This window comes from Haliaeetus albicilla, chromosome 18 (genome assembly GCF_947461875.1).
Source record: "Haliaeetus albicilla chromosome 18, bHalAlb1.1, whole genome shotgun sequence".
NCBI lineage: Eukaryota > Metazoa > Chordata > Aves > Accipitriformes > Accipitridae > Haliaeetus > Haliaeetus albicilla.
In genome coordinates this window covers 29,128,152-29,155,993 of record NC_091500.1, presented here as the reverse complement: position 1 = coordinate 29,155,993, position 27,842 = coordinate 29,128,152, and the positions used below count along the sequence as shown (strand labels likewise).

Sequence of the window (27,842 nt, the reverse complement as noted above, 5' to 3'; positions counted from 1 at the left end):
AAAATCACTGGCTGGTCTCCAGCTTCCAGTAAGAACACCGGTATTTCACCCATCTTCTCCCATGGTGTTTTTAAAATACCACCTCTTTGTGAAATGAGTATGAATCCAGTCTTCAGACTAAATTTTAATGTAAATGACCGAACTTTATTGAAGGTTTTGTAGTTAGCAGGACTGTTAAGAAAGCAGAATATTTTACACCTCAAGTATAGTTAAGAGCTAATTCTCATGAGAATACAGTACAAATAAAAGCTAATATAAAAAAGGGCATCCTCCTTCCCCCGTTCAAGATTTCATTGTTTGTAAAATAAATGAAGTCAAGTTTAAAAATGTACGAAGCTTCAATGCTAGCAATCAGAAATTTTCACTGTTCAGATGGTTTTATTCCAGAGATTTTTGCAATGCAGCATAATTTCACAGCCATAATGAGAAGATTTATGGCAGCTTGATACAAGTAGGTTTTCAAAGTTGTCAAAAGGCCTTAAAAATATCATCTGCAGTTTAAAATGAATTATAATGAACTCCAAGTTAAAAAAAAAAAAAAAGCAACCAACCAAAAAAAACCAAACCAAAAACCCCACTTCAAATGCATATGGAAATGCAAAAGTAATGCCCTGCAGGCTACTGCAAAAGTGTTCACTTGTCCTCAAAGAGATCTGTCAGCACAGCTTCTGGAGAAGCACTAGAATACATATGTTCCGGCAATGGGCACACCATTCCAGTTGCGCAGAGAAAAATAAAAGAGAGTAGGGAGTCTTCAATTGATCCTAGGCAGTTCTGAGAAAGAAAATCACATTGCACTCAATTTAAGATGCTTTAGTAGTTGGATACTAAGCACATAAATGTTTTTACTATTAAAAAAAATCCCAGTTGTGCCCTTTACATGTATTAAAGTGCATTAAGTTACCATTTTTAAAGAAGGCCAGAAAGTCCCTTTGAAATTGGTCCCTAAGCACTGCAGTAGCATTTGTAGTGGTAAAAGTAGTGTATTACAGAAAGCCTGTTTCACGCCACCATTGTGAGTACAGTGAAATTCCGTAAATTGTTAGTGAAATACCTATTGAAGCTCTAAAAGGATAAGACAGTAGGAGTACAGAACAGCTCTGTTCTTGTGCTGTGGACAGAGATTACCTGTTGAAGCTAACCCACAGCCAGATACTTGTTTCCATGCACCTAAATACACTCTTTGCAGGCTTCCAGAGTATTTTTCTAGTTGAGATAATTTGTACATAGGATTCCCTTAATGTCGATGTGCAGTATAGCATCGCTTTCATGGAGGACAGCTGTTTGTTAAAGCTAAAAACACCGATTTAAAAAGGCCCAGCACCTTGCAGCAAGTTTTCTAGTAAAAGGCCAATTTATTCTTCATCATCTTCTTCATAGTAACGATTCCTTTTGATCTGTTCTTCCACAGATAGATCTTCCATATCTTCACCCTCCCAGAAACCAACATCTTGGGATTTGCGATTCTGGTTAGGAGATGATTCCTTAGCAGTCACAACATTGGCTAAGCTGGAATGTTTAGGAGAATTTGGTTCAAGAAATTCTTCATTTGCGATTTCCTGCTCTTCCATAGTGTGTTCTTCCTCATCTGTCTCTGCATTCATCTGGCCATTTTCTACAAAGTTATGCTCCACTGTTTTGCTACCAGACAATTCCCATTCTTCCGCTACATTTTTCTCTTCAGCACTCTTGATGTTCCTATTCTCAACCTTCTTTTCCTTTTGCTTTTTGTCTACCACAACCTCTCTCTCCAGTTCCTCACTTCTTTTCAACACCTCTCTCTCTGCCTTAGAAGGAGAAGAAGAATTCTCTGTTTTATGGCCTTTAACAGATATTGTTCTAAACGAGGCTGCGACTGTAAAGGGACGACTTCTTTCTTTCAGTGAGGAAGATCTTCTTAACTTTTTGAGATCCAGATCTACATCCTCCAGCACATCTGGCTTGGAAATTTCTTCTTCCGGGGGCCATTTGGGTTTGAATACTTTGATGCCCTCATCTAAGGCACTTCCTTGAATACTTTGGTCAGATGGAGGCGGCCAGGCAATCCTGAGCTTTTTTGTTTCTGCTGGTCTCTCTTCTCTTTCAGGCAAAGCGGAAGCTTTTGCTTCCATACTTGCTGCCAGAACTCCTACTTTTGCAATTGGGGCATCCTCTACTCCTGGGCTTTGTGGACTTTCTGTTGCATTTACACCATGGACAGTTTTCTCCAGGGATTCTTCACATTCAGATTTGCCTGCCCGTAATTCCTTATGCTGTTTGTGTCCAAAGCCTTCATCATAATTGCCTTTAGATTTGAAGAGCTGATTGAAGTGAGGCTTGCAGTAAATATTCCCATGCAGAGATGCATATGTCCCAAGACTGTTCGGGAAGATATGAAGTCAAATGTTAGCATTCTGTGTCTCAGGCACTGAGACGGATGTATATTTTAGTTATGTTACTGAAGAGATTCAATTTCAGCCTTCCAACATGTTTGGAAAAGACAAGCTTACAGCTTTCATGAGTTCGTACGTCCCTCTTTGCAAACGTCAGGAGCTCTTTACAAAGTTGGACATATATTTTTCCCCACATAAAATTACATTAAGAGTTTAAAAACAGACTGCATTAAGTGCAAAAGCCACTGGCAGAACTAGGACTGTATTACCACTTCTACACTCCTTTCCAATTCACTGGATTATGGTTGCCTTCAGCTCAGCTAAGCTTGAACAGCACCTTACTCAGCTGCTGAAGAGGAAAGCTACACTTCCTAGAGAGCAGCCAAATGGAGCAGTGTGTTTACCTGAGTTTACTGTTGCAATAGGAACAGCGGAAACAGCTGATGTGAAACACCTGCTGGTTGGCAAAGAGCCTTTCCATTGGGTACACAGTCTTCTGACACCCAACACAGGTTTCCTTCATTGGCAACTGAAATTTCTACGGGAAGAAGAGAAAGCTTGTTAACTGGAAAATTAATCAACTGCTAGGGGACTTGGCTTGGGTTCATGCATGGCTTCCAGATTTCTCAGAAAATTGCAGAAATTCACTTTCTGCAACTCAATGCTCATTATGGTACAGCGGGTTCTGGTGGGCAATGAGTGAGGAAGAGGCTATGGCAGGCCCACAGGATTGCTGTGGCTTGACGGTGAGCCAAGATTTTGCCCTAGTGAATTCCACAGCTGAAGCATCACAAGTTGAGCAATGGTTGAGAAAGAACAATCAAAATACTAGAACTCAGTTATAACTTTTGACTGAGCCAGTTCCCCAAAAGCTGTTTAATCTATTTCTGCAACCTCAATTTTTCTTGATAGGAAAATGATGAAGAAACATTCAGGTAGATTAAAGTCAGTATGAGACTTAACAAAATAAAAAAATAGTGCAGAAAAAGAACTGAAATAATCACAAAATAAAAGGTACAAGGTGGGAGGGGAAAGGAGTGGAACAGGCTGCTCAACAGTTTGAAATGATCCACTTTTGCTAAATGCTCTCCTCAAAGAGGAGGAAATAGTCTCAGCACAGATGCAGGCAGCAGGAAACACTTCTGACTTCATTTGTAAGCAATTCCAGTTCTATCGCAAAGAAACTATACTCAGGTTTCAGGACACGCAGCCCTCAAACTTGCTCAAGACTTAAAGTGAGCAGGGCTTTGAGGTTAAACAGCTAAAATTGTTTATGTGCTCACTAAGATAATTTCCTGAGAGTTTAGTGCAAGGGTAAACTTAAACACTAAGGAGTCAAGTGTCACTGTTGTGCTGTACAGCAACGGTTTCAGATTTTGTTTTCTGACAGCATCAAGGAAGCAAGTACATTGTCCATGAAAAAAGGTCACTTGATGCCATTCACTTCTTGGAATTTATTAAGGTTGGCCAATAGGGAGGACACTTTAAAGGAAAAATTAAATAACTTACAGTTGAGAAATTGGCAGTCTCAGGCTGCATGTTGATTACAACTACTTTAGCAGCAGGGTAAAAGAATGCCCAGGCTCCTTACCATGGGTCTGCATAGACACATTGATATTGTAGCTTCTCTTTGACAAAGAATACCTGCTACAAACTTGCTAAAAAGCTTTAAGGAAAAATATGATAGCTAAAGAAAAAACAGGAAGGCCACAGGAAGACATAATTACAGCAATTTATTTATAACAGACTAGAAACAATGGTTAGGCAATGAAAGTTACAGTTATGTGAGGGACAGATTGCTGAAGACAGAGCCAGCTGAAGTCAGTTTGTCACAACCATAAAGTTTGCTGCCAATTTAATTCCAGTTTAATAGGTATTTAATTTTTTTTTTTAAGGCATTGCTTGAAGTTATAGTAGATTAAAGTTCCAGTTATGATGGCAGCTTGACCAACACAAGTTCAGAGTTCCTTTTGAAAAAAAAGTACAATTTCTAGGTGCTGCTGAAACTGCGTATGAATTCTGAATTTTGAGTCACTAATCAAAATCTCAAAAAAATGAGAGTTTACTGATGCAGACAAAAATGTAATTATCCATGCTTACCACAGGGAGCAAGGCAGCAACAATTTGCTTGCCCATCAGAAAGTAATTCTCCCTGAAAGCTTAGTTTCGCAAGATGACATGACGGTGCTGGCATATGCTTCTGCAATGCACATCCCCACCTGAGAAGAGGAACTTACTTGTATAACAATGAGCCCTATGTCTGATGGAGAGGCGTTTTGGGGTGTGAAGAGAAAGAAATTCCTTTCCAGACATACTACAAATAGGAGCTACAGGAGGAAGGTGAGGCCCGATAAATAGAAAAAAAACTTGAGAGAAAGCTGAGAGTTGAGCTCACATTAGGAGGGAAGCAGAAGGCAGGAGTAGAGGTTAGGAACCAAGAACAGGAGACAGAAGCTGGAAGAGACAAATAGGAACCTTACATGAATAAACGGCATCTGGGTTTCTATCTTGGCAGTGCAGAATCTAAAGCAGTAACAAGGCAGAGGACTAAAATGGTTCTAATAATACAAAGAGATACCAGAGGACCAAGACACACAGGTTGTGTGTATCTTGTATGCTGTGACAGACTGAGATTACAACAATGTTATAGGCAGCTCTAGTTTCGCATACTGGCATTTATACTCCAGAACACTAGGAAGCCACATCTTACTGGTCTTCATGAGGTCAGTGCCATTCCTCTGAAAGATGGGGAAAACAACAAAAGCACAGTTGTTTCCTCAGGAGTGAGCCAGGAAGTCTGTGGCAGCCCAGGGAATAGGCATCCTAACTCCAGACAGCACACGTGACAAGAAAGTACCGTGTGATCAAAATGTTCAGCACTGCTGTTTGTGTGTCTAATAAGATTAGCAAATACATTCCTACCCAAGAAGTTCTCCATCTGCTTTATGCTTTATAGCTCCTGCTAAAGAAAATGTAACATTAAAGACTTGTTACTCAGAATGCCAAACTCAATCTTTGTGGAGTCAGTCACCACAGTGCCCTTACTATAAAGTTGCTACCAACTGCAGTTACCTTGGGAACAGCTGAGAGAGGAGGGTGGAAAGCCAAGCCTACTAAAGGTTCTCAAGATCAGTATCAGGACCTCAGTGCCAATCTCTAGGAGCACTGACTTTACAAGAGGCATAGACAAGCCCTGATAGGATCCCCTGCTCAAGCCCTTTTTCCCACGCTGAAGAGAAACAGACTGCCTCCGTTGCAGGGGCACGCTGTTTTAACAGCAGCAGGGCAACTCCCAGCAAGCAACTCAAACTTAGTCTTTGAAGAAAAACTGACAGTTTTGAGATGCTTTTCCATTCTGTCATGAAACACAGTCCGATGAAGACACATCAGATACTGATACAGTTACTGACAGATCCTTTGTGACCACATCAGTTGTATTAAGGCTTTTCAGTATTAGATAGAGAAACTGGTTTTAACCATTGCCAATGTTTGAGACCAAATAGCTGCTTTACCTTCACTGCTTTTGGCAGAGATGCATCTGTCTGGCCAGCTGGTTTAGAACCAAAGTTTTGCTGCTTTGCGCTGACAGGTTTCTGAACTTCTGTCTCACTCTCTGAGTTTTGTCCAACTAAGGGAGCAGAGGAGGAAGAAAAGGCAATTACAATTACTTTAAAACCATGGAAAGCTTATGCTCATAAGACCCAACAGCAATCCTACCAGCTAAGGGCCAACATATTTTTTCTTGAACATCTGCTATTAAACCTTTAGATCTAGATATTTAAACATGATCATTCTACTCTTCTGATTTACCAGGAAAGTTAAGTTGATATGTAAAGGAAACTATACAGGGATCCAACATCTAACTTGCAGGAACTGTTCTTCATTTCTGCAAAGTGCTCACGTGTGGGCTTGAATTTAGGTGTAAAGCTAAGGCAATGTGAGAATGTGGTTACATACTTTACTGAATAGGAACTCGTCTATCTCTGGACAACACCAAAGACACTGGGTAATTTTCCTGCATTAATAAGTACTTCAGCCTACTGACTGATGTAGTAGTTGCCACAGCTATTACTTTAAGCGCAAATGGTGAGGAAGCTACACTTAAATGTCTTCAATCAGAGCAAACGAGTTACAGATGTCTTAGAATTACAATTGCAAATGAACTTGTAAACCTCAAAGAAATTCTTATAAATTTTGAGTTAGGCATAGGTCAGATTTTTAGTACAAGACAGGTTTTTATTGGGTCAAGTTCATCATTTGACAGGACTGATCTTAAGCACCCTACACACAACTGGGCAGAGTTAGTGCTCTTCCTCAGCCATGTGCTTTACTCTTGTTGAGGCAGAACAAGTGCTTACCAGTGCCATCCTCTAGAAGACCAGAGTGGAAAGACAAACTGTTCTCACCTACAGAAACCTGCAAGAGAATATTAGACAATGAGCCCCTTTGACCTTCTGAAGTCTGAATAATCATGGCCTGAGTAACACAACAGCCAGTTTGACACTGTAAGCACTTAAATAGGAGGAGACTGGCCACACTGAGGTGCATGTGAAGCTACTTTTTGTTTTGTAAGGCACAAGGCAGGGTCCAGCTGACTGCCAAGGATGTTAGTCCTTGCTACAAGGTAGATATCCTCATCATTCTACAGGTCTTGCAATATTCAGATCATCTGTCATAGTATTCACACACAAAAACATCGTATTTTTGTTTTCCCAAACACCTGCAGCTTGTACACCTTTATCTATTTGTCTTCAGAAATCCTTGTGGATTTTGTTGATGTACGTCTGAAGTTTTCTTACTTAGAAATCCCTTGACACCAAGCACTACACATTTACTGGAAATCTCATGGCTCCCTCCAACATTTGACAAATCTATGACATTTAAACATTCAGCAGAGACAGTACTTTAGGGGAAAAAAAAAAAAAAGAAAAAGAGAAAAAGAAGAGCGGAATTTTAAAAAAAGCTTTTGTAGAACTAGAAGTTGGCTGTTCCCAGGTTGGGACAAACATGCCTGCACCTTTCCTGTTCATCCTCCTTCAGAAACAGACTCATATAAAAAACTTCTTAGAAGAGTTGGATATAAACCAGTTTCAGACACTAAACAAGTTACAGATGAAGCTCTTGATGCATATTTCTTCATTAAACTTGGCACTATTACTATTAAATCAAATACTTTTAAGTAGCTACACTGAGAAACTAAAGTACTGTAACAAGATTAAATGCAAATCATCACTAATTCACTTTAATGATTGAAAGGTCCATTGCAAGCAACTGAAGTTTGCAAATTAATGAGGTAATGAGGAAGCAAGTTACAAAAATTAACATACTCTGGTCTACTGAAAAAAAAAACTGTAACTCTAGTATACTGGGAAGTGCATCAGCATGTTCTGTGGCTGTTAAAGTCTCACACATGTCTGACTACTAAATCTTTCATGGATTCAGTGTGAAAAATGACAGAGAAGGTTAGCAAGTTTCTTTTGTTTCCTTTTTGCCAGAGGACTCCCATTTCTGACATTCACTACTAGTAGTTTTAATTAGGCTTATTTCCAAAGTTCATCATGTCATTTCAAAAGGACAATCCTGGCTCCCAAACAATGTTTTATTCAGGTTCTTTATTGCACCTGGACACCTCAATAAGTAACTTCACAACTACAGTTGAATACAAGAAATTTTATTCAAATCTTCCATTCAACAACAGGGATGTATTCTGATTTAACAGGTGTTCTTTTAATTAACTCACCTTTTAGCAAAAAGCAGCCACGATCAGTTGAACATGAAGCTGCTCAGCTGTCAGTGAGGAACAGCTGAAAGCAACAATTTGGCCCCTTGCCCAAGGAAGGCTGGAAAGCTCTAAAAGCCCTCCTGGCATTAGGCTGCCACGTGTTCAGAATGGCTGGAATACACAGTACCCCAATTATTATTCAGTTACTTTTATCCCGTCTGCTGTCGCCAGTTTAGTATACAAATGCTTGAGTGTGCTTTATTATCTCTAATTCACAGAGTAATTTAGTCTCTATTTACAGCTGAAGCTCAAAACCAGGAACAAACCCAAACCAGCATTCTCGGTTACCTTAATCAAAATTTAGCCACTAAATGCAGAAGAAACAGTGACAAACTCCTTTTACTTGTGTCACACAAAGCTCCTCATGGGTTTTTTTTTCTGGTGTGGTTTCTTTTTTATTTTATTTAAAAAAACAAACAAAAACCCACAAACAAAACAAATACCTATCTGTGAATCATCTTTTTACAGTTAGGCAACATGACACAAAAAAAGTTTAGGTTCATCATAGTCATCAGAAATTAATGGCAGAGTGAAAAAAAAAAAACCAGAACAAAACTCTCACAGAACCGTCAAGAGTTTTCAGCCCTAGTCAGCTACTGAAGTCATCAGAAAATATGTAAGTATGATACTGAAGGATTCTGCCACACTACAGGCATGTCATTACTGAGAAGACAGGGGAAGTCTCCAAGAAAACTTGAAATTTGTCTCTAGATATTCTCTAGAGCTGCTTAAAAGTCTTCCACAGAGACTTGCTAGCTTACAATTCAGATACAGTCTAAAAAAATCATAAAAAAAAAATCAGGAATTCTGCAGCATGTAAATAATCTGTATCAGCTGCTCATATTCAATTTCTAGACAGCATGTGGAACAAGTATATCAGGGGCGCTTCTACAACTAGTTCCACTTAAAGTGAAGTCCTTGATCTTCACCAGCATGAACATCTTACCTTCTCCCCATCCTGATAGGAAATGGAGTCCTCAAGACTTGGTGGCATATTCTCCTTCTGCTCAGATTTGTAATTCTTGAGTTCACTTTCACTGGCTTGAATCTCATTCTATAGAATAAAGCACTTGAAAGTTGACAGGTTCTTTTCCCCTAGGAAAGCAGTTGCTTTCTATTTTTCTTAAAATCTTTTTTAAACTGTTTTCCTAGTATATACAGTGATAATTAAAGGAAGGGGCATGAATATCTATACAAACTTGGTAAATGATACATTCTAATAAAGAAAAAGATGGGGCTGTAGAATTTTACTATACTCTATGGAGGTAATGCCAACATTTTTCTAAACAACCCCTTTTCTCTACTTCCAGGTTCCTGTTTAAAATCAACTCTCATTTCCCTTGCTCAATCCACATCTTCCTTTTCCAGAAACGTTAACTTTTCATCTGAAATTGCAAGTATTTTAAGACAAGCACTATCTAAAGCACTGTGTAACTGAAAAACACAGTTCAACATAAAAGCAAATCCTACCCTTGCTTCAATACTAGTCAAAAACCTAATTCTGTTATCTACCAAGATTTTTGTTCTTGACAAACTGACTTAAGATTTTCACCGAAGAATCTTTCGGACTTAAAAAATGATAAAATCCAGTGAGACCTCGTGTTTCTTTCATTGCCACAGGATACAAGATAATTGGAGAAAGACTCGTGCCTTTCACAAGGCATCTTCTCTGTAATGTGAAAGAGAAACAGCCAAATGCCAGCACCAGCATCTTACCGGATTTTGTAAACAAGTCTGCACAAAACCAACCACGTCTAATAGGTACGTAATTGAATGTTAGAATTTTATTGTACACATCTCTAAATATGCTGTCCATCACCTCTCCCTCCCCTTCCTGTATCGCTTGCAATGCATAGAAATGATTGCTTCTCACCCTTACTCTAACCAACTGTAAAAGTGTCTATCAGTTTTAATCCCAGCCTAATTACACCACAATGCCCTCAAAATAGTTGTTCCCGAGAGATTCTAGCTTTCCTTTGTAGCACAGATGTGACACATTTTAAGAGACAGGAAGTACAAATACCACACTACCATATCAAAAGAGCCCTAGTTGCTTTGTCAGCAGGGAAGGAGAATATCCAAGAATTATGGCTGCTACTGGAACACAGAAGTACTGCAAACATTGGCCTCAGAAACCGTTGTTTGCTTCATCTTATGTGCTGCCCTTGTCGATGTGCCAGGCCAAAATCAAAAGAGATTCTGCTAAATGTGACATCCTGAGAGCATCAGGGTGGACTAACATTCAAACTGATAGCTTTGGGGATTTACAAACAAGAGTCACAAGAGACATCTATGGTAAATCTCTTGCCATTAGGACATAATTTAGTGCATCAGCTACTGCTCTGAGCCACAAACTGGAAAAGGCAATCTAGCAAACTGAATCCAGGCAAGAAACAGGATGCCGAAATCAGCAATTAGCAGCTAATCAGATTTGTTGCACTGGCTGCAATTACTTTCCATTCATGCAGTGAAGTTTACTCGACTTTCCTCCCAAGGGTTGGAGAATTAGACGCACACATCATATGAAATTCAGAAATCATTTCAGGAGGGTAGAGACTTTTGTCTCTCTACAAAGATACCCAGGAAGCATGCACTCTTCCACAAAGCTTAGAACCATCACTTTTGGCTTTTATTTCCAGTGCAAGTTTTCTAACTTAAAAAGGCCTAGCCTCTTAAAATTTATTACTCTGGTTAATAAAAGTCATACTTAAGCAATAAAAGTTCCCATCATTGAGCAAAAGTATCAGACAGTTCCACCAAATGTACTTAAGCACTTTTTAACAAAAGCTTAGATTCTTGCAGTCTCTTCAGCTGCAATACTTTGCCATGATTCATTAATTGCTCATTTCCTCATCAAATATCTGCAAAATTGGCACAGGTTCATTCACTGCAAGAGTCTAACTGGATTCACATAGTGGGAGAGAAGTCTTGAAGGGAGGTCAAAAGCAGAAGGGAGGAAAACTGATTGGAGACCCCAAAGCTGCAGGCCAAGAGATCCAGGTTCTATGCACTGTATGACATTGAAAGTCACTCCATCTTACTGTGCATCAGTTTCCCCTAGCTTATAGCTAATGTACAGTACAGAACTGAGTTTCATTTTAAAAAAAAAAAACAAACAAAAACCCACCAACACCCCCCCCCCCCCCCCAAAAACCCAACAACAAGCATGCAGAGAGCTACAGACATGCAGAAAGAAAAAGAATGTCAGCTATGTTTCAGAAGGACCTCAGTTAGGGTGCCAGCAATTAATTCCTTGGAAAACTTTCAAGATTATTCGAGGAAAATGCAAATACTTATTTCTTCCTGCAGTATGTAGAGGCAACTCTTTATTAGAAATTACTCCTATGGGCACAAAGTTATTTTCAAAAGAAGATGGCATTATCTTCAAAAAACCTGGTTTCTCTAAGATCTTCTTTCCAGTCTCAGGTTGGGACAAAAATTCACTTCTACACACACCAAAGAACAGACTTACCATGGTAATGAGGCCTGTGGAACTGCCCTGCTTGGACACAGCTGCCTGATACTTCGCCAGCCTATCCTTTATTGACGTTTCTGTTAAGCGAGGCATTTCCAGGCTTTTCTTGGTCTCTGCCTTATCTGGGCTGAATGCTGGACTAGTATCTACAAGATGCCCTGCAAAAAAAAAAGTACATGAATAAAGGGTGACTTTCAGGCACACCAGTAGACCTATCTACAGAAAGATTTACAAATCCCATCCCTTCACCACTCCCAAGACCACAGAAATTCCAGATCTGAAGAGCACAGAAATGCTTCAGTCAAAGGTTTATGCTCCAAGTCTCGTAATTGATCCAGATAGTTTCAGAAGTACGTATTCACCAGATGCAGCATCCAGCCAGTGGTCTTGGAAGTAATGAGAGCAAACAGTTTTAACATTGAAGATTGTTTTGCTGTTACTGTCAAATGAAAGCAGCTGCTACAGTGGCTAAACGGAAATATACATCATTCCTGTAGTGGAATAGTTGTCAAAGTCTTTTGGGGAAAATATGGGAAGCAAGGAAAGAAGTCTCACCTGCCACTTCCACCTTCTCCATAAGAGTAATTTATTGCATGACATGTTACACATGAGATCTCAAGAACAAACATGTTATGAAATAATTCAGCTTAGTCTTGCAGGATCATTTGAAGCATCTCTTTTTACCTCAAGAGGAAAGAAACATTTGGGAACTTAAGTCTTTACGTAGGTGCAGATCTCCTGACTCTCAGAACTATGCCCCATTACTTGCCTTTCATCTTTCATTTTTGCTTTCAGATGTTAGCCAAACAGGCTTAAAAAGCCAGCTCATGTGACTGCTCTACTACCTAACTTTCTTGTAGGTCTTCAGTAATAGCTTAATTGTTCAATAAAGAATGATAAAAAAACCTGACCTTTCACTAGCTAGTCGCCTTGAATGACTAAAAAGTTGTATGAATCATTAAGGCCCCTCTTGGGGACAATACACAGATGTAAGTAGTTCTTGCCATTCTCTCCAGTATTGTTCAAATAAGGACATAATGTGCACCCTAAGTAGTGAGATACAATATTAGCCATAGGCTGAAAACACAGAAGATTGTAAATGCTTTACTAGAAAAGAGTCTCCAAACATGAAAAATACATAATTTTGCTCAAGTCATAAGGCTAGCTGTAGTTACCCATGTCTGGACAAGGTAGGAGGGATGAGAATTAAAGCAAGAAGGAAGAAGGCATATTGTCTTGTCTGTCTGTTCGCTACTTTCTAAATTAGTTTGACTACTGAAAGTAGTTCTAGCATTGTCCTAGGATTAAGACACAGGGAAAAAAATGGGTTCCATTCCTTAAATTGCTAGTTATCTCCTGTGCCTTGGCTTCCCATGCTTAAGAGTATAATGGTTTAAAATTCATAGCAAGACTTAATTCATTAAATGCGATGTTCGCATGGACTTTACAGATGGAAGATGGCTGCACTTCGTTCCATTTCTGAAAGGCAAAAGTTATTTCCATTGTATTGTATAAAGTAGTTTTATTTTATAAACTAAAAAAACCAAACCAAAACAAAACACAAACCATGAGGTTTACTGACCTGATGTACTATGGCTCTTCTCTCCTTGGCCAACATCAAAGTCCTCTGAAGAGAGGCTGTTTTCAGAAATCCTTCTACCGACTGCTGTCTTCCTCTGGTCTCTAGGGACCTGTTAGAGACAAGACCCACCTATCAGCTGCCTAGACAAACAAAGATTGTTGCGTATAATCCTTTAAGATGCACAGGTGTCACTAGCAAATCTGCTTTACTGGAATAAACAAGTCTAGCAGGTGACATCTTATTTAACCAATATAAAGTTTGATCACAGAATACCTGACCCTCTGTCACCTGGAAAACACTTTCTTGAAGAGGTCAGTAGATGCCCTTTGACTACTTATCTTTGTTGAAAAGTCAGAGAACCAGAAAGATCAGATTTTTAGCCATTTACCACCAAATACAAAACTTCGGTCTAGATTTTTGCATTTCAAACAATTTCTTTTGAAGCTAATATTTAAGGTCATTTTATGAAGATTTAAAATCAGAAAAAGGATGAAAGGAGAAAGCTATCAAAAATTTGCATTGATTTTCAGCAACAGAAAGAAGAATGAATACTATTGTAGTAGAAGTTATCTAAAGTTACTTGTTTTGATTTGGACAGCTCATGCATTTGGTACCAAATAATTCCCTAATTAGGTCTGATAAGGCTGAAGCTTAAGCAGGAGAGTGCTAGAGATAAATATTCTCAGATATCCAGGATAATCACTATCTGCAAGGCTGCAGTGCTGGACAGGGTGTTTTGTAGCACTACCACACAGATGCTCTGACTGCCTCAATCAGATTTGATACTCATTTGTTGAGAACAACTCCCCAAAATCTAATGCTCAGTAAAAGAAATTGTGAAAAGAAATTTCAGCAGCTTTGATAAATGCTCATGGAAGTGCAGTTTAATTTGACTTCATCAAGATAGGATGTTTTCACAGCTGAAAGTCAACCTATGAAATACTAGAAGGCGATAGACCTTTGTTCCCTCCCTAGGAAGAGTTAAATCACAGAGCCAGTTGGAAATTAAGATTGAGGCTAATGCAGGGAAAAAGGCAGGTTTGGCAACATGCTTCGACCACACATCCCCCCCCCCCCCCAGCTTCCAACAAGTTTCTTATTTGCTGGTCACCAAACTGAAGGAAATTCCAAAGTTTTATTTTAACAGAACTGCACTGTAAGATAATCACTGTGAAAAATCAGGCTGCTTTGGCATACAAAACAGCAACTTTACCAGGAAAGGAAAATGCAGCTGGAAAACCTCTTTTTCCATTAGCATGGGAAATATCTTCTATTTCTGTGGTTTAAGACTTTGGTAACTTTTCTTACTGGAAAAAAGCTTAGCTATGACAAGTCTTTTCCTTCTATTGAGTGTGTTGATAGGTTCAGTTTGGGAGTGTCTGCACACTTGTAAGGACTTGCAGATTCCTCATTCTGTGCAAACTATCCTTAGATGATTCTTATTCAGCCTGCCTGCGTCCGCTTTAATGTCACCTGGAGCCCACAAGTCTGAAGGTCTTACAATTCAGAAATTTGTCTCTCAAAGGGTCTAACTTTTGACTAACTTTTAGTATGCAAAGAAGTTCATTACAGAGAGAATACACTTGAAGCCAAGATCCTCTGAGGAGACAGAAGAGAAAACATGTTTATTAGCCCACTTGAAACCCCTGACTATTTTATCACTGTCCTGGCTTTGGGTTGTTTTGGGGGGTTTGGGTTTTGGGGGGGGGGAGTTAAATAATATGGCACCACATACATTTTCTTGTACACAGCAGGAGTGACAAAGCTACACATGAAAAAACAAGTTTGCAGTATAGACACATGGGAAGTTTGCCTGGCAGCAGAGTGCATAAGGAAGTTTTCACTAGTAGGGAACAAAGGTCTTGATTCAAGTAATTTAGATCCAGCATCTGGGATTCCAACCTCGCTGAAAGAAACCATCAGCACTTTTGAGGAGAAAAAGACAGTTAGAAATCAAGATTGCCTCTTCTCATTCTCCTTTGTTTCAGAATCTCAATTCCATTTATTTTAACTGTAGTCTTTCTCCAGTAACATCATGCTGAACTGCCCTCATGCTGAGAAGACAAAGAATTCTCAATTATCAGTTAATTTGATTATTAAACAAATTAAACCTCGAGTTGGCCAAGGGGCAGTGTGTTGTCAAACAATTATGACAAGCGTTCAGTCAGCGCTCACCAACAGGAATTCTGGATCAGGCTCCAGCACCTCATCTAGACGCATGCACAAAATCAAAGTTTTCTTCCAGACAACCAAAAATCTCCATATTTTTACCAGCAGCAAAGGATTCAATATTCATCAGAAACAGACTTTTCTGCTTGACTCCGTAGGACCTTCATGAAGGTTGGCAAGTTCTGACTTAAGAGCAAAGAGCTTTCCCCCATTGTACCACCTTGCTGTGGAATCCACTGCAGCAGGAAAAGTTCAATTATCAGAGGCAGCCACCTCGTGACCAACTAAACAGACTGAGTTAAGTACTCCGTCAACTGAATCACCTCCACAGTCCTGCCAGCTCCTCTCCTCCTGTCCTCTTTGCCACCTCAGATATCTACAGGTATTACAATTTCAGCTGGAATTTCAAAATTTCAGTTCTTCACAACTTTTCTGTAGATAAGTTGTATAACAGAATTAGCCTAGGTCTTGACCGTAAAAATCCAAAACACCAAAATACAAAACCTTTAGCTAGAGTTCAGAGATATTTCTGCACACGTCTTAGTACTAAAACCTACAAATATAAAATCAATGTTGTGTAGATTTTATATCAACAGTTTTATATTGTGGGGAAAAAAGCAGAGTAATAGGGGAAAAAAAGTTTAATGAAGGGAAGATGAGGGACTTTGCCCATTACAATCAATAGACTGACCAACCACAAGTAAGTAATTAGGATGATTACAGCTCATGGAAGGTTAACAGCTTTTGCAAGAATGAATCCCTGACTCCCAACCTTATGCATATACCACTCGGTTCCCTTTACAGTCCTGGCTGGGCCACAATTCCCATGCCACAGCTTCTGCTACTTGCAAAATGAGATAAAATATTCCTCATGTCTGGAAAGCCTCATGTCTGGTTCTAAGACAAAAGAGGTGAGTGCAGAGGTACCACATACAGAGTTAACAGCATTTTGCCTGGGGCACAAAGAGTTGTCAGGCAAAAGACCAAATAAAAGTTACACCTATTTCATTATATACTGTGTCAAAAGTGACCCTGCACATGAGGTTAGCTACACAAGACAGTAAGTTTTTGCCTTAAAGAAAAAACACAAGCCAACTTGGAGACAACTTAAGAACTGCGTATCTGCTTACTCTTTCTTTTCTCCTGATCTTCCTTGTGTATGCTTTCGCTATCACTTACAGGAAGAATTCTTTGGAATTGATAAGAGACCCAATGCTCAGTCTTTGCTTAATGCTGAACCAGTCTAGACCAACATGCCTACCTCTAACGTGCTTAGAGCATTTTTTTCCACAAAGATGCAATAAAAAAGATCTATCTTGTATCTAAATTGCAGAAGGCAGAATGGGTAAATGAATAAACTAGGAGGTTTTGCTTATAACCCTGGAAATGAGAATAGGTTTGTTTAGAGTGGGTGATTGAGTCAGGAAATCCAGGCTTTAATCTGGATTCTTGCCACTGACTTGCCCAGCAACCAGGCAAGTCATTTTATCTTTACTGTCATGAAGTTACAGCCATGTTGCTGAATTTACAGTTGGACTCGATGATCTTAAGGGTCTTTTCCAATCTGAATGATTCTATGAAGCCTTGCTTGCACTTAAACCAGGGGTTTATCAATGGTCAGAGTTCAGGAAAAGCATAAATGGAAGGGGCAATCACAGAGCTTGCAGTTAGCCAAACTTATACCACTGCTGTAGTTACTTCCTACCTTAAGTGAAAAAGATCTGTGTCCCCATAGCGCCTAACTATCTTCATTGTACGTGACTGCATGACATCATCCTCCAGTCCTCAGATAAATTCCCAGAATCAGAAATCTTACAATAGTGCTTTCTAACTACAAAGACACCCTCTCCCCCCCATACACTTAAACTTTAGAGCATTTTGTGCCTTTTCCCTTCTAAAATATAAAGTAACCAGATGAACTTGGAATAGGAAAATAATCTGAACTTAACCTGGATAGTTTCATACCTACTGTTTGGTATTTACTGTGTTCAGTCGGTTTTCAACAATATTTGAATTACTAAGCTTGGCAGAAATACCAGTTCCAGATTCAGTCAGCTCCGAAACAATTTATTCCCCAGGCTAAGATAAAGTTACTTGAAGCCCATCTGCAAAACGGTACTTTCCTGTGGAATCCTGACTGATTAATCCTACAGCAAGAGTTCAGAGAAGTGCTATCAGGAGATCACCCTCCACAGCCCACTCTTTCAATGGACATGATAGTATGGGCAGCTCTTACATAATGACAAAGACTACAAAAATCTAAGTTGTGAAATTACTATATACAGACCCCAAACTGATTTTAACACAGAGGAGCTCCTCTAAAGCCCTTAATTGTTATATATTTAAACAACTTTTGTACAGAATTTGTTTGTTTTACTCAATACTGCAAGAAAACCACCAGCAGTAAAACAAAGCCAGAAGTATAGGAAACTATGAGAAAACTGGAAAATGCACCAGCATCAAGGCCTCAGGACTATGTTGCAAGTCACTAGCATATGCAACTCATTTTCTAGTTAAGCAATTCTCCCCCGGGACACACAGTCTGCAGTCCACATGCAGGATCAGATTTCATGAGCAGTTGTAGGAAAAATGCAAGCCCTGTGCATTTGCAAGTCAAAACTAGTGAAGGCAGGAGCTTGTCTGGCTATCTCTGCTTATTTTTCTCCCCCGTGAGGATTCGTTTTCGATAAGAAACATTTGTTAAGATACAAAGATGAGAGAACACCAAGGAAAAGATGGGAGTATTTCACAGTACATCTCTCTCTCTCTGCATATGTGTGACTCACATACTGATACGTATATAAAAAACCCCTCTTAACTCTGGCAGTACTTCCATCTCAATTGCAATTGCCTGAGATTGTTCAGCTCACTTCAGTTACTTTTTCTTTTCTATATAAACATACACACATATATATTTTTACACAATTCATGTTTGCATAACTCAATCTAATGACAAAATATAAACAATCCCAACTCGCTTTTAAAAAAAGTCTTAATAAATTCCATACTTATTTTTCTCTTAAGTTGTACCCCCTTCACAAGCAAATTCATTTTACATTCCCGAGCAATCACAAACAGCCACAACTCCAAGCACTCTGCACATACTTGTATAGCTCACATAAGTTATTAACACCAGCTACGTTATGTTTCAACTACAACAATGAATACAATTATTTGCAGAGTCAATAGTTCAGAGCCACTCCCTCCTGGGACTTTTCCTGATGCCCAAGAGGCAGCAGAATTTTAGTTTCTCTTAAGATTTGAAGGGACAGATCCTTACCTTGGTCTGAGTCGCTTCACCCTTTTCAAACATCATCTTGAGTTTGTTCAGTGGAACGCTGTATTTCTCGATCTTGCCCGAAGAGTCCGTGTTTTCACCGGCTTCAGGCTTTTCCGCTTCTCTGGACTCTCTCAGACAGTTTTCCATTTTACCACTCTCTGGTGAGTGGCTTTTGAACTTTCTGCTGTCACCACCAGGACACTGCAGCTGGCCAGGGGTGCCCGGAGGGGCCTGGGCGTCAGACGTAGCACCAGCCCCCGGGGTTTGCTCCGCGTCTGGGGAAGAAGCAGGGCTGCTCCCGACTCCAAGCCCGGGGCTTGCGACCTTGTGCCTAACCTCAGCACAGCTGCTTCGTAGCGTTTCCTTCCGAGACTCCGTTCCCAGCACTGGATTCTCCCACTTCTTCTTTAACACACTCAGATTCCCCCTTTTAAAATGGGGGGGAAGATTTTCTGTGATCTACAAAGAACAAGAAGTTAATTCCAGTTATATGCCTGATGAAGCATTAAAGCACTTCCTTTCTATGCGAAAGGAAGTTAAAGGCTCAGTACTGCTCTCAGCTCCCTGCTTTTTCAGACAGCTGTGAATAGTTACAACTGTGCCACATGGAGAAAGCATCCAGGATAGGAAAGGGAGGAGGGGGGAGAAGAGAAAAGTCAGGAGCTAAAGCAGGAAGTGAGCAAACAGGATGGCCTTATAAGGAAAAAGGGAGTCAAGCTCTAATGAGTTAAATGACACACAAAAGGCTTGAATCCACACATGAAGGAAAGGGGACCAAAATCCACACAACAAGGGTCTCTAGTCCTAGAACAAGCAAACAATAGCAAAAGCAGCCATATGAGGGATGGGTGATGTGCCAAATGTTGCAATGTCTTCCAGCTGGTTCAGGAGACAACAATTAGTAGGCCTTCCAAAAAGCTACAGATTAGCTTTCAGAAACCACTACTTTTTTGGAGTTATGTATTTCTACTATCAGTTAACGGTAGCCTTTTAGTTACAAGAGATCTGTCTTCAGTATTTTATACCATGCAGCATAAGGCTCAAGCTAAGCACTGACAACAAATGTCTTTTTGCTCCCATTTATAAATACCAGATCATTTGCTGGAATTTTTCTTCTCTTTCACTCAACACTTTGAAAGCTTTTGGCAGGATGCATGCACACAAGTCACAGGCACTGCCTTACCACTGTGAGTTAGATGGTAATACATGGAGCAGTAGTACTCCTCACATTCAAGTGCTTCTCAGACTAGTTTTGCTTACAAGTAGTTACCTCTCCCCAGAGTAACAGACCAGTCCATGTTTAATTCATTCAAATCAAATACCTGCCACCACTGCATTTTTGCTCTCTCTCCCTTATGGAGACCACTACGTTTCAAACTCATTGCAAGTGGAACAGGTCTGCAAGGCTTACAGGAATTAAACAGGATTAGCAGCTATATTAGGATTTAAGTCTCTTGCCCTATTACTCTTCTGGTCACATTTTGAACACTGAATCCACCTAGACTTCAAAAAATATGAGCTTGCTTGCTGACTCTGTTTAAAAGAAAGTATTAAAGTTATAAGGCAAATACTGTAATGTAACAGAAGTACTCAAAACTGTGCAGCAGGTTTCCACAGGAACACCTCTGGATGTGATGCCTGTGGAGTCCCGGCATACTTCATAACACAAGTCATTCTTGCTTGGGACTTGCCTGTTCCCTGATACAAGCAATAAGAAAATTTAAGACTGGAAAGTAATTTTTAGAATGTTTATTTTATCACACCTATGTCCCAAACAGAAAAAGAATGACTCCCCAAGCATTAAAGAAGTCAAGGCAGTATGGTCTAACAAAGACTTATCTATATATCCTGAAAACACTGCCCGTCTTTTTAAATAAAAATTAAACTGAGGATCTGCTTATACAAAGACCTACAATCTTAGTGCCTGGTATTTCAACCAAGGTCCCCTGACCCCAGACCAGTAAGTGCAATGTAGTTTACAGGAGAGAATGTGAGGCTGTAACAGAGCCAAAAAGGATGGCTCTCCCTCCTCCAGGGGCATTTTGAACCCTGTAAGCCACTTCAGAGAAGATCCCCCTTAATGGATTCTACAGCTATCAAAGACACACACATTACATTTCAGAGACACTGGCAGCTTCTTTTAAGAAGACTTTTAAATTTAGTCAAGAATGGAAGACGTACCACACAACTGCCTACAGCTAAGAACAAAGAGGTGGATATTCATGTGTTGTGGTTAACTCGTTTTGCCTTTCGCTTAGGAGCGAATTGGTGATTCAATATATAGCTTTGGGCAAGGAATTTAATTTTCTTTCCTTTCATTCTCACTGGGAAAGGGTAGGAGGAATGAGTCAAAAGCAAACACTATGCCTAAACCAAGTTCTCTGTAGGACACATGGCAGGAACTTTGATACTCCAAAAATCAACTGTCACAGGAACATTACATGTAGGTGATCTGTTCTGATTGCAGGCTGTTGCTTATTGCCTAGGAAACAAATACTTACACTTCTTTTTTTCTCAGCAGTGGCTTCTTCAGCTGCTTTCTGATACCTTTGAGATAGAGGAAAGAGAAAAAAAAAAAACCACAAACAGTTTTTAACCAGAATACTGAATGCTCTTGAAGACATCTGAGATTTTTTTTTCCCCCACCAAGCATTGTGTGCACTTCCCAAGGATTCTGTGCACTTCCCAGACCTATGAAATAAAAACAAAGTCTGGAAAAATAGTAGCAAATAGTACGAGAACAATGCAAAGCGATGGACACATTTTAAGTAATTCAGTTTATAATAACAACATACATTAATATTTTTCATTACCTAAGCACTCTGATTCTCAAATATAGACAGTTTACCTTGGAATAGCTGTATTGTTTCCGCCACCCAGCTGTCTGCTGTGCCCCCTTGCAGGAATAACTCAGCTATTTATACAGCAGCTGCTGAACCGTAACAAATTACAGCTTGGCATACGCAGAAAATCTACATAAGTGCCAGTTTATTTTACTATGCTGGGTGGTAAACTGCACCAATTCAGCAGTTGCTTCATGAGCAGCTGAACCACCCCAGCAGTGGAAACAGTAATCACAGCCCTCTGAAGATAAGCCACCCTGGATCATGAATCAAAGTCCTTTAAGAAGCTATAGAAAACTCCCAGCAATCTGCACACCACTCCACTGGGCATAAGCACATCCACAGCTAGGAGCACACAGACCACGCTGATTAGTATACTGTGCAAGGTGATTGCACTTTTCTCTTGACATGCACAAATTAGTCAGCTGTGACAAATTTTGCAATTTGTAAGTAGAGCTCTGCTTTTCAAAGAGAAGAAATGTCACCCAACGCCTGCTTGGGCAAATGTTTCTATCTTTCTTATTTGTGGAATTCTACTTTTGATACAACTGCGAATATGTTATAGGCAGTAAATGAGAAACTAGTATTATAATAGTCATCAGCTTCAGACTTTAAATAATTGCTCGTATCAAACCAATAACTAATGTATATCATCAGCTCAGTTCCTTCTAAGAAAAATTCTTACATGCAGATACCTGCTTTATTACTCATTTTTTCGTTATAACAATTGATTTTTTTCCCTGCTGTGAATAGTGTGCTACTATGTAGATTTCTCCTCATTACTCTAGAGCGTAGACAAATGTCTAGAGAGTAGACAAATGGCACCCTTACTTATTTCTACTCTACAGACTGAAAGCTGCTAAAGGAGTGTAGCTGGTCCTCTTTAATGCAAACATATTAACCTATGTCTCTGTACTATAAAGGTTCCAAAATTTGGACAAGACATGCTGAGGAAGTAAGTTTATGGAGGAAGAGAGATCAATATTGGAAGAAGCAACAAAGAGAGACAGGGGGATGAAAGTCAAGTACCACACTGGAAAACAAACAAGGATTGAAGAGTCCCAGAGACCACTCACTCTGTAAGTTAGCCCGCCACAGTGCACTGTTGAAGTCTCTGCTGTTGCAATTTGCATGTCTCTGACCTGACAAAACTGATAATCTAAATACTATATGGAATGAAAAAAATGTTTTCACATACAAATAGTTAGGTAACAGCAATTTGGAAAAATTATGCTCCTCACTCTGAGTGTCAGTGTTGGCAAAGCCAGTAAGTAGGACTCTGTTTTTCCAAGGAACTGACACTGCTTATGCAGAGGGACCCTACTTGATTAAGGAATAGCAGTTTGGATTACTTCCAGTAAGCCCTTTTCAAAGGATTATCAACATTTAGCAAGACAACCAAGTTCTGTAATCAAGCTTCAATGAGTGAATAAATTACCTTAACAAGAGTGGTCAAAGCAAGCAGCTTCTCCTTAGGACAGAGTACTTAAACAGTAACTTAAAGAGCTATGTTTGTGTAAAGTCCAGAATGCAATTATCCTTTCCCTATAGACTCCATAAAGTCTCTCCCACACTCAAGATTTAAATATTCCAAAACCTTGCTACGCTATTAATGCAATAACCTAGGAGGCTTGGTTGCCCAAATCCCATTGAAAATCCAAGCTGTAGTCTACATAATTCCTTAAGGAAATAAAAGCTTTTCCGCAAAACATGTAGAGGCTACCATCACTTAGCTTTCTCAGTGTATAAAATATTACTTTATGGATTTGACTGTTACCCATCATCCATCTCTCAGAGAAAAGTGAAGGGTAATATCCCTTTTCTACACAAGTTTTGTAAGACAGGGGACATCTATGAAGAACATAGCTACTGTGAAATTCTCTGATGGAACTCTGACTAGAGGGTTACATCTATCACCACCTGTTGATAGCACTACCATTTCTAACTGGTCTCCAATTAACTGATAATGCATTACTGCTACTTTTTCTATAGTACCAGGCAGGAAATGCCATGTGAGCAGAGAAACCTATGTAGTTCATGCTTAGGCAGCTAAAGACCGTTTCTGATGAAGTAAAACCCTAATGGCAATAACCGCCTACACTCCAATACTCTGCCCTCAAAAACAAATTGCAATTTGTAGTTTGACAGAAAACATTCTACTTTATTCTCTGACAGTAGAAAAAAGATATTATAATTCTGATTGCTGAAACAATATGTCAGCAACTTGAAAAAACTTTTCCCCAGCACATATTAAACCAGAAACTTAAATGCCTACAGATCTATATTATTTTTAAGAAGCAAGCAATGGTCAGTGAAGCAGTCATTGTTCAAGGTACCAGCTGTCAACCTACACACGCAGCCTGCATTCAGCAGCCTCACAGTACTTACTTGGAGAACCTCTCCACAAGAGCAGATGACTTATTCTTGTTGACTAGAGAAAGCTCTTTTGCAGTGATTTTCAAAGACTGTGAATTCCATTGTCTTCTATTAAACGGGGAAGGCTCCATCTTATCACCACAAATACCTGCTCAGGAAGAAAGTACAGTGTCAGCAATATGAATTATGTGAGCAGAAAAGTAGTTTCACAAAGTGATTTGATACTAAGTCACCATTCAGGCGTTCCCAGTGTAGTAGTGCCACTAAGTCCTGATCATTCAGGACCTTGTCCATCAACTGACTCCAAAAAAAAAAAGGCATCAGATTAAAATTATAATTCCTCCACAGATGCCATTGAGATGGTGCCCTTGATAAAAACACTAGCCACAATGAAAGGGGTGAAAGATAAGCCATAAGCCAGGAGTAAGAAGCAAGCTGTGATTGAAGAGGATGCTAATGTGAAACTCTCTATTTCCCATACACACACACGGGCTCCAGGAAGCCCTAAGATGCCCTCTCTTGTTCTGGTTTCTAAACCAAATGTGCTGGCATTTATGTAAGAAGCTTGAGTTATGAAACCTAAGAGGATGTAATTCCTATGCAAACATTTTTCATTCACTCGTGGTGTTCATTCTTAACGCAGCAGCCGTTTCCCCTGTGAACTGAAACAAGTCTCCTGTTCATGGAGACAGCTGTAAACCTCGTGTTGCAATAGCTATCAGTTACTTAAAGGAATAGTTTTAACGGCCCTGTCCTGCTGTAAACGGGAAGAGATTTTGTACAGCTTTTCACCACAGAAGCCAACAAGACTATCAGATTTTTTTTACATACTTAGTTTTCTTTTCTGGAGGAGGAAAGGAGGGGAGATTAATTTAAAGAGTTCTCTGATAAGACAAAAATAAAGCTTGTAGGGCAACGCCTTTCCTTTTTTCCTCTTTTCTTTTATCCCTGGTCTCATGTCACACAATGCCTGTAGCAAGTGCACTGACTGATCTTACAATGCTAACATCAGGCAGGCTGATCTCTTTCTCGTATTTTCCATCAATTTCTTTAACTGATTTGCACCATTAGGTCACAGAACTCTAGAAGTCTGAGTACAGGTCTGCTTGACCCCTAGTCACACCGTAAATGGAAGCACTTTAAGACAACTTGATATAAGCAGTCAATCAAACATCGGAAAGGCCACGTTTCTGAAATCCTCATAGCATATAATGCAACTGCTCAAAAGTGTCAAAGACTTGGGATTCTGTAACGCCTGAGTCCAGAAGAATTCAGCTGCAGCAAGCGGAGTCTCAGAGACTGCGTGAGTTGTCAGTCTCAGCAATTTCCAGTGCTGAAAGGGGAGCTGGGTCTGTGAAGTGCCCAGCTGGTGCTGGAACGAGAGGAACCTCTCTAGTGCTGCACCCTGCTGCTGCATAGAGATAAAACAGGCAGCAGATGAAGACGTTGCTGTCTTGGTGGATATAGTCAGGAAGAACGCGACTTTCTCTAACATTCCTTAATTCACCTGATGTAATGGAGAGAATGACACACCATGCCGGGACATGTTTTTTCAAGATAGTGATTTAGATGGTGATTTTAGACGTACAGGTTGAATTATCGTGGCAAACAAGAAAAGTTATGCTATTTTTGTTGTGATGTTGAAACACACCGAAACTACTTATCAATGTTACATTTCCAGTTGCAGCTTACTGCAGATTCAGACTCGCATCTCCCACTTAAGGCAGTCTCTGACATGCATCCATTGCCCCTTCCAACTGGCAAGAGAAACTCGGACCACAGAGTTACTTTCTGAAATTCATGCTTTCTTGAAAACATTTTGCATCACCTGTTACCCTCTTCTGTTAACCTGTGAACTTTTGTCCAGACTGGACTAAGAGAAGGATGCTCTCCATTTGGCTGGCTTAAAATAGTTACCAACCTTTGCCAACTGCACCAGTTATCATCCACAAAGAAAAAGGATCTAATTAGAATACAAGAGAGGCACTCAATTTTCTCCCTTTTTAAAAAGCCTATTGCACACGCAAATAAATAAGCACTTTTGTGATTACAGTTTGTAGTCCCTAGTGTTGATGCCCAGTAGCAAACATTTAGCATATAGATTTAATAAAGCTACAGGATACATATGCAGAGATTATAGATGGAATTTACTCCTGAAAAATATAAGTCCATGTTAAAGAAGAATTCTGAATCAGCCATGTAATGCTGCAGCTTAAACTTTGGTTTATGATTAATCTTGAGCCAAAAGGAGATCACCTGAAACCCCACTTTGCAGTTTAAATTGCCTTTCACAAAACAGAGTCAGTTTTGCCCAGGGAACAGTAGCGGGGCATTCATTAGAAGCTTCCCTTGGCACAGATAACAGGTTGCTTATTGACACGCACCTTACACGGAAGGACAGGTTCAGTAAAACACTGAGAAAACAAAATCCAGTTTAATTGTTCAGAAAATAAACCCAGGTTTGATGGCCAAGCATTCCATTGCAGCTTGTAGTGATCACTGTTTGTGGATGCATTTTCTCCCCTGTTGTGTTTTTGTTCAGTTTCCCTACCATTTTCTCCATTAAAGCCACAGGTACATTAAGACAATCAGGCCTGTTTTGGCAAAAATCTCTTTATAAAGGCTGTACCTACTGCTAGGACATTCAAATGGAAAGTTAAAAAGCCTATTTGGAATCTCAGTCGCTAAAAAAGACATGAAACAGAACTCTAAGATGCCCTGAAACCTGTGCTCTCACATTTTTGATGCCATTCCACATTCCTAGCACTTTCCCATACATTTATGGTTTCATCGTGTCCAAGCATCTCTGTGTATTTTTTGCCGCTCCTTCTGAATAATTTATTCCAAGTCATTTCAGGAAATAGTCCTTTATCGTACGTATTAAAATTTAAACGAGATCATGAGCATTCTGCATGCTGCAATAGAGACAGGTTATGGCTGAAGACGGCACGGAGTCCAGAGGAGATGGAGGAGGGGACAGGGAATCTGGAGTCCTGCAAGATGTTAAAGAAGGGAAGGACTGTGATTTAGCCACGGTAATGCACCAAATCTACCTCCCATAACTTCAACCAAGAGTTTAACAGCAGAATAAAAATCCATATATCTGAAGAGATCCTGAAAGAAAAAAACTTTTTTTATTAACGCTTGCCCCAAAGCGGAACCGGTTGACTTATTACAGGTGGTTCAAGCGTCTGCAGAACGGGACATCTGCTGAAACAACTCATGAGCTAAGAGCAGCTCGGCCACGAAACCGCCGACAGCAAGAAGGCGAGAGCAGCGGTGGGCTCGCAGCCCCCACCTCCGGACGGCTCTCACTGCCCACACGCCCCTCCGAAGCTACGTCTCCCTGGAGCCCCTTTTCCTGACGCCAACCTCCACCCAGCTCCGAGCACCGGCGGTCCCGCTCCACGCACCGCTGTCACTGCCCTCCCGCAGAACTCCCGCGGATCCCGTGCGACAGCCGACAGAGCCCCGGTCACCCCCGCGGGCGCTACCGGAGGCGACCGGGCACCGACCTCGGGAGGGAAAGACCGAAGGAACGCGCTCGAACCCGCCTCCGATCCTGCCCTCTGAGGCGGGTAACGGGCTCCAGGTACCGGCGCAGCCCCGCATAACCCACCACCGGACTACCGCGGCCCAGCGCCCGGCGGGAGCCCCCGGAGAGGGTCCCGCTCCGGGCAGCCCCACAGCGGCCCCGGTCCGCCCCCCCCCCCCCCAGCCCCGCTGACAGGGCCGCTGGCGGGAGCGCGCCCTCCGCCGGCCCGGCGGCCCTGCCCCCCCCCCCCTTTCCCCTCACGCACCTGCGGCGGTCGGGAGGCGGGACCCGCGCGCGCACCTGTCGCGGCCGAGGCAGCGACTGCACCTCCGCGCCGGCAGCGGCGGCGGGCACCCCCGCTGGCCCCGCCCACGGCCCCGCCCCGCCGCCTAGAGGCACGCCCCCTCATCGGAGGGTCTTCCCCAGCG

The 27,842-nt window shown here is 40.7% G+C and overlaps 1 protein-coding gene across 3 annotated transcripts; it reads right to left on the bottom strand.

Moving 5' to 3' along the window:
* Positions 1-118: 118 nt before the first annotated feature.
* Positions 119-27,789, bottom strand: LIMA1 (LIM domain and actin binding 1). Of its 3 annotated transcripts, none has more exons than XM_069806217.1 (11): positions 27,680-27,789; positions 23,892-24,027; positions 21,162-21,207; positions 18,661-19,119; positions 13,212-13,320; positions 11,627-11,787; positions 9,101-9,208; positions 6,731-6,788; positions 5,885-6,000; positions 2,777-2,910; positions 119-2,358 (listed from the first exon to the last, which is right to left on the bottom strand). In XM_069806217.1, the coding sequence occupies exons 2-11, from the start codon at positions 24,008-24,010 to the stop codon at positions 1,356-1,358; spliced, it is 2,313 nt and encodes a 770-aa protein (XP_069662318.1). In that variant the 5' UTR covers positions 24,011-24,027; positions 27,680-27,789; the 3' UTR covers positions 119-1,355. The 3 variants fall into 3 exon arrangements, with proteins under 3 accessions (XP_069662318.1, XP_069662319.1, XP_069662320.1); XM_069806218.1 differs by having other exon boundaries at positions 11,627-11,775; XM_069806219.1 differs by lacking the exon at positions 9,101-9,208.
* Positions 27,790-27,842: the final 53 nt, after the last annotated feature.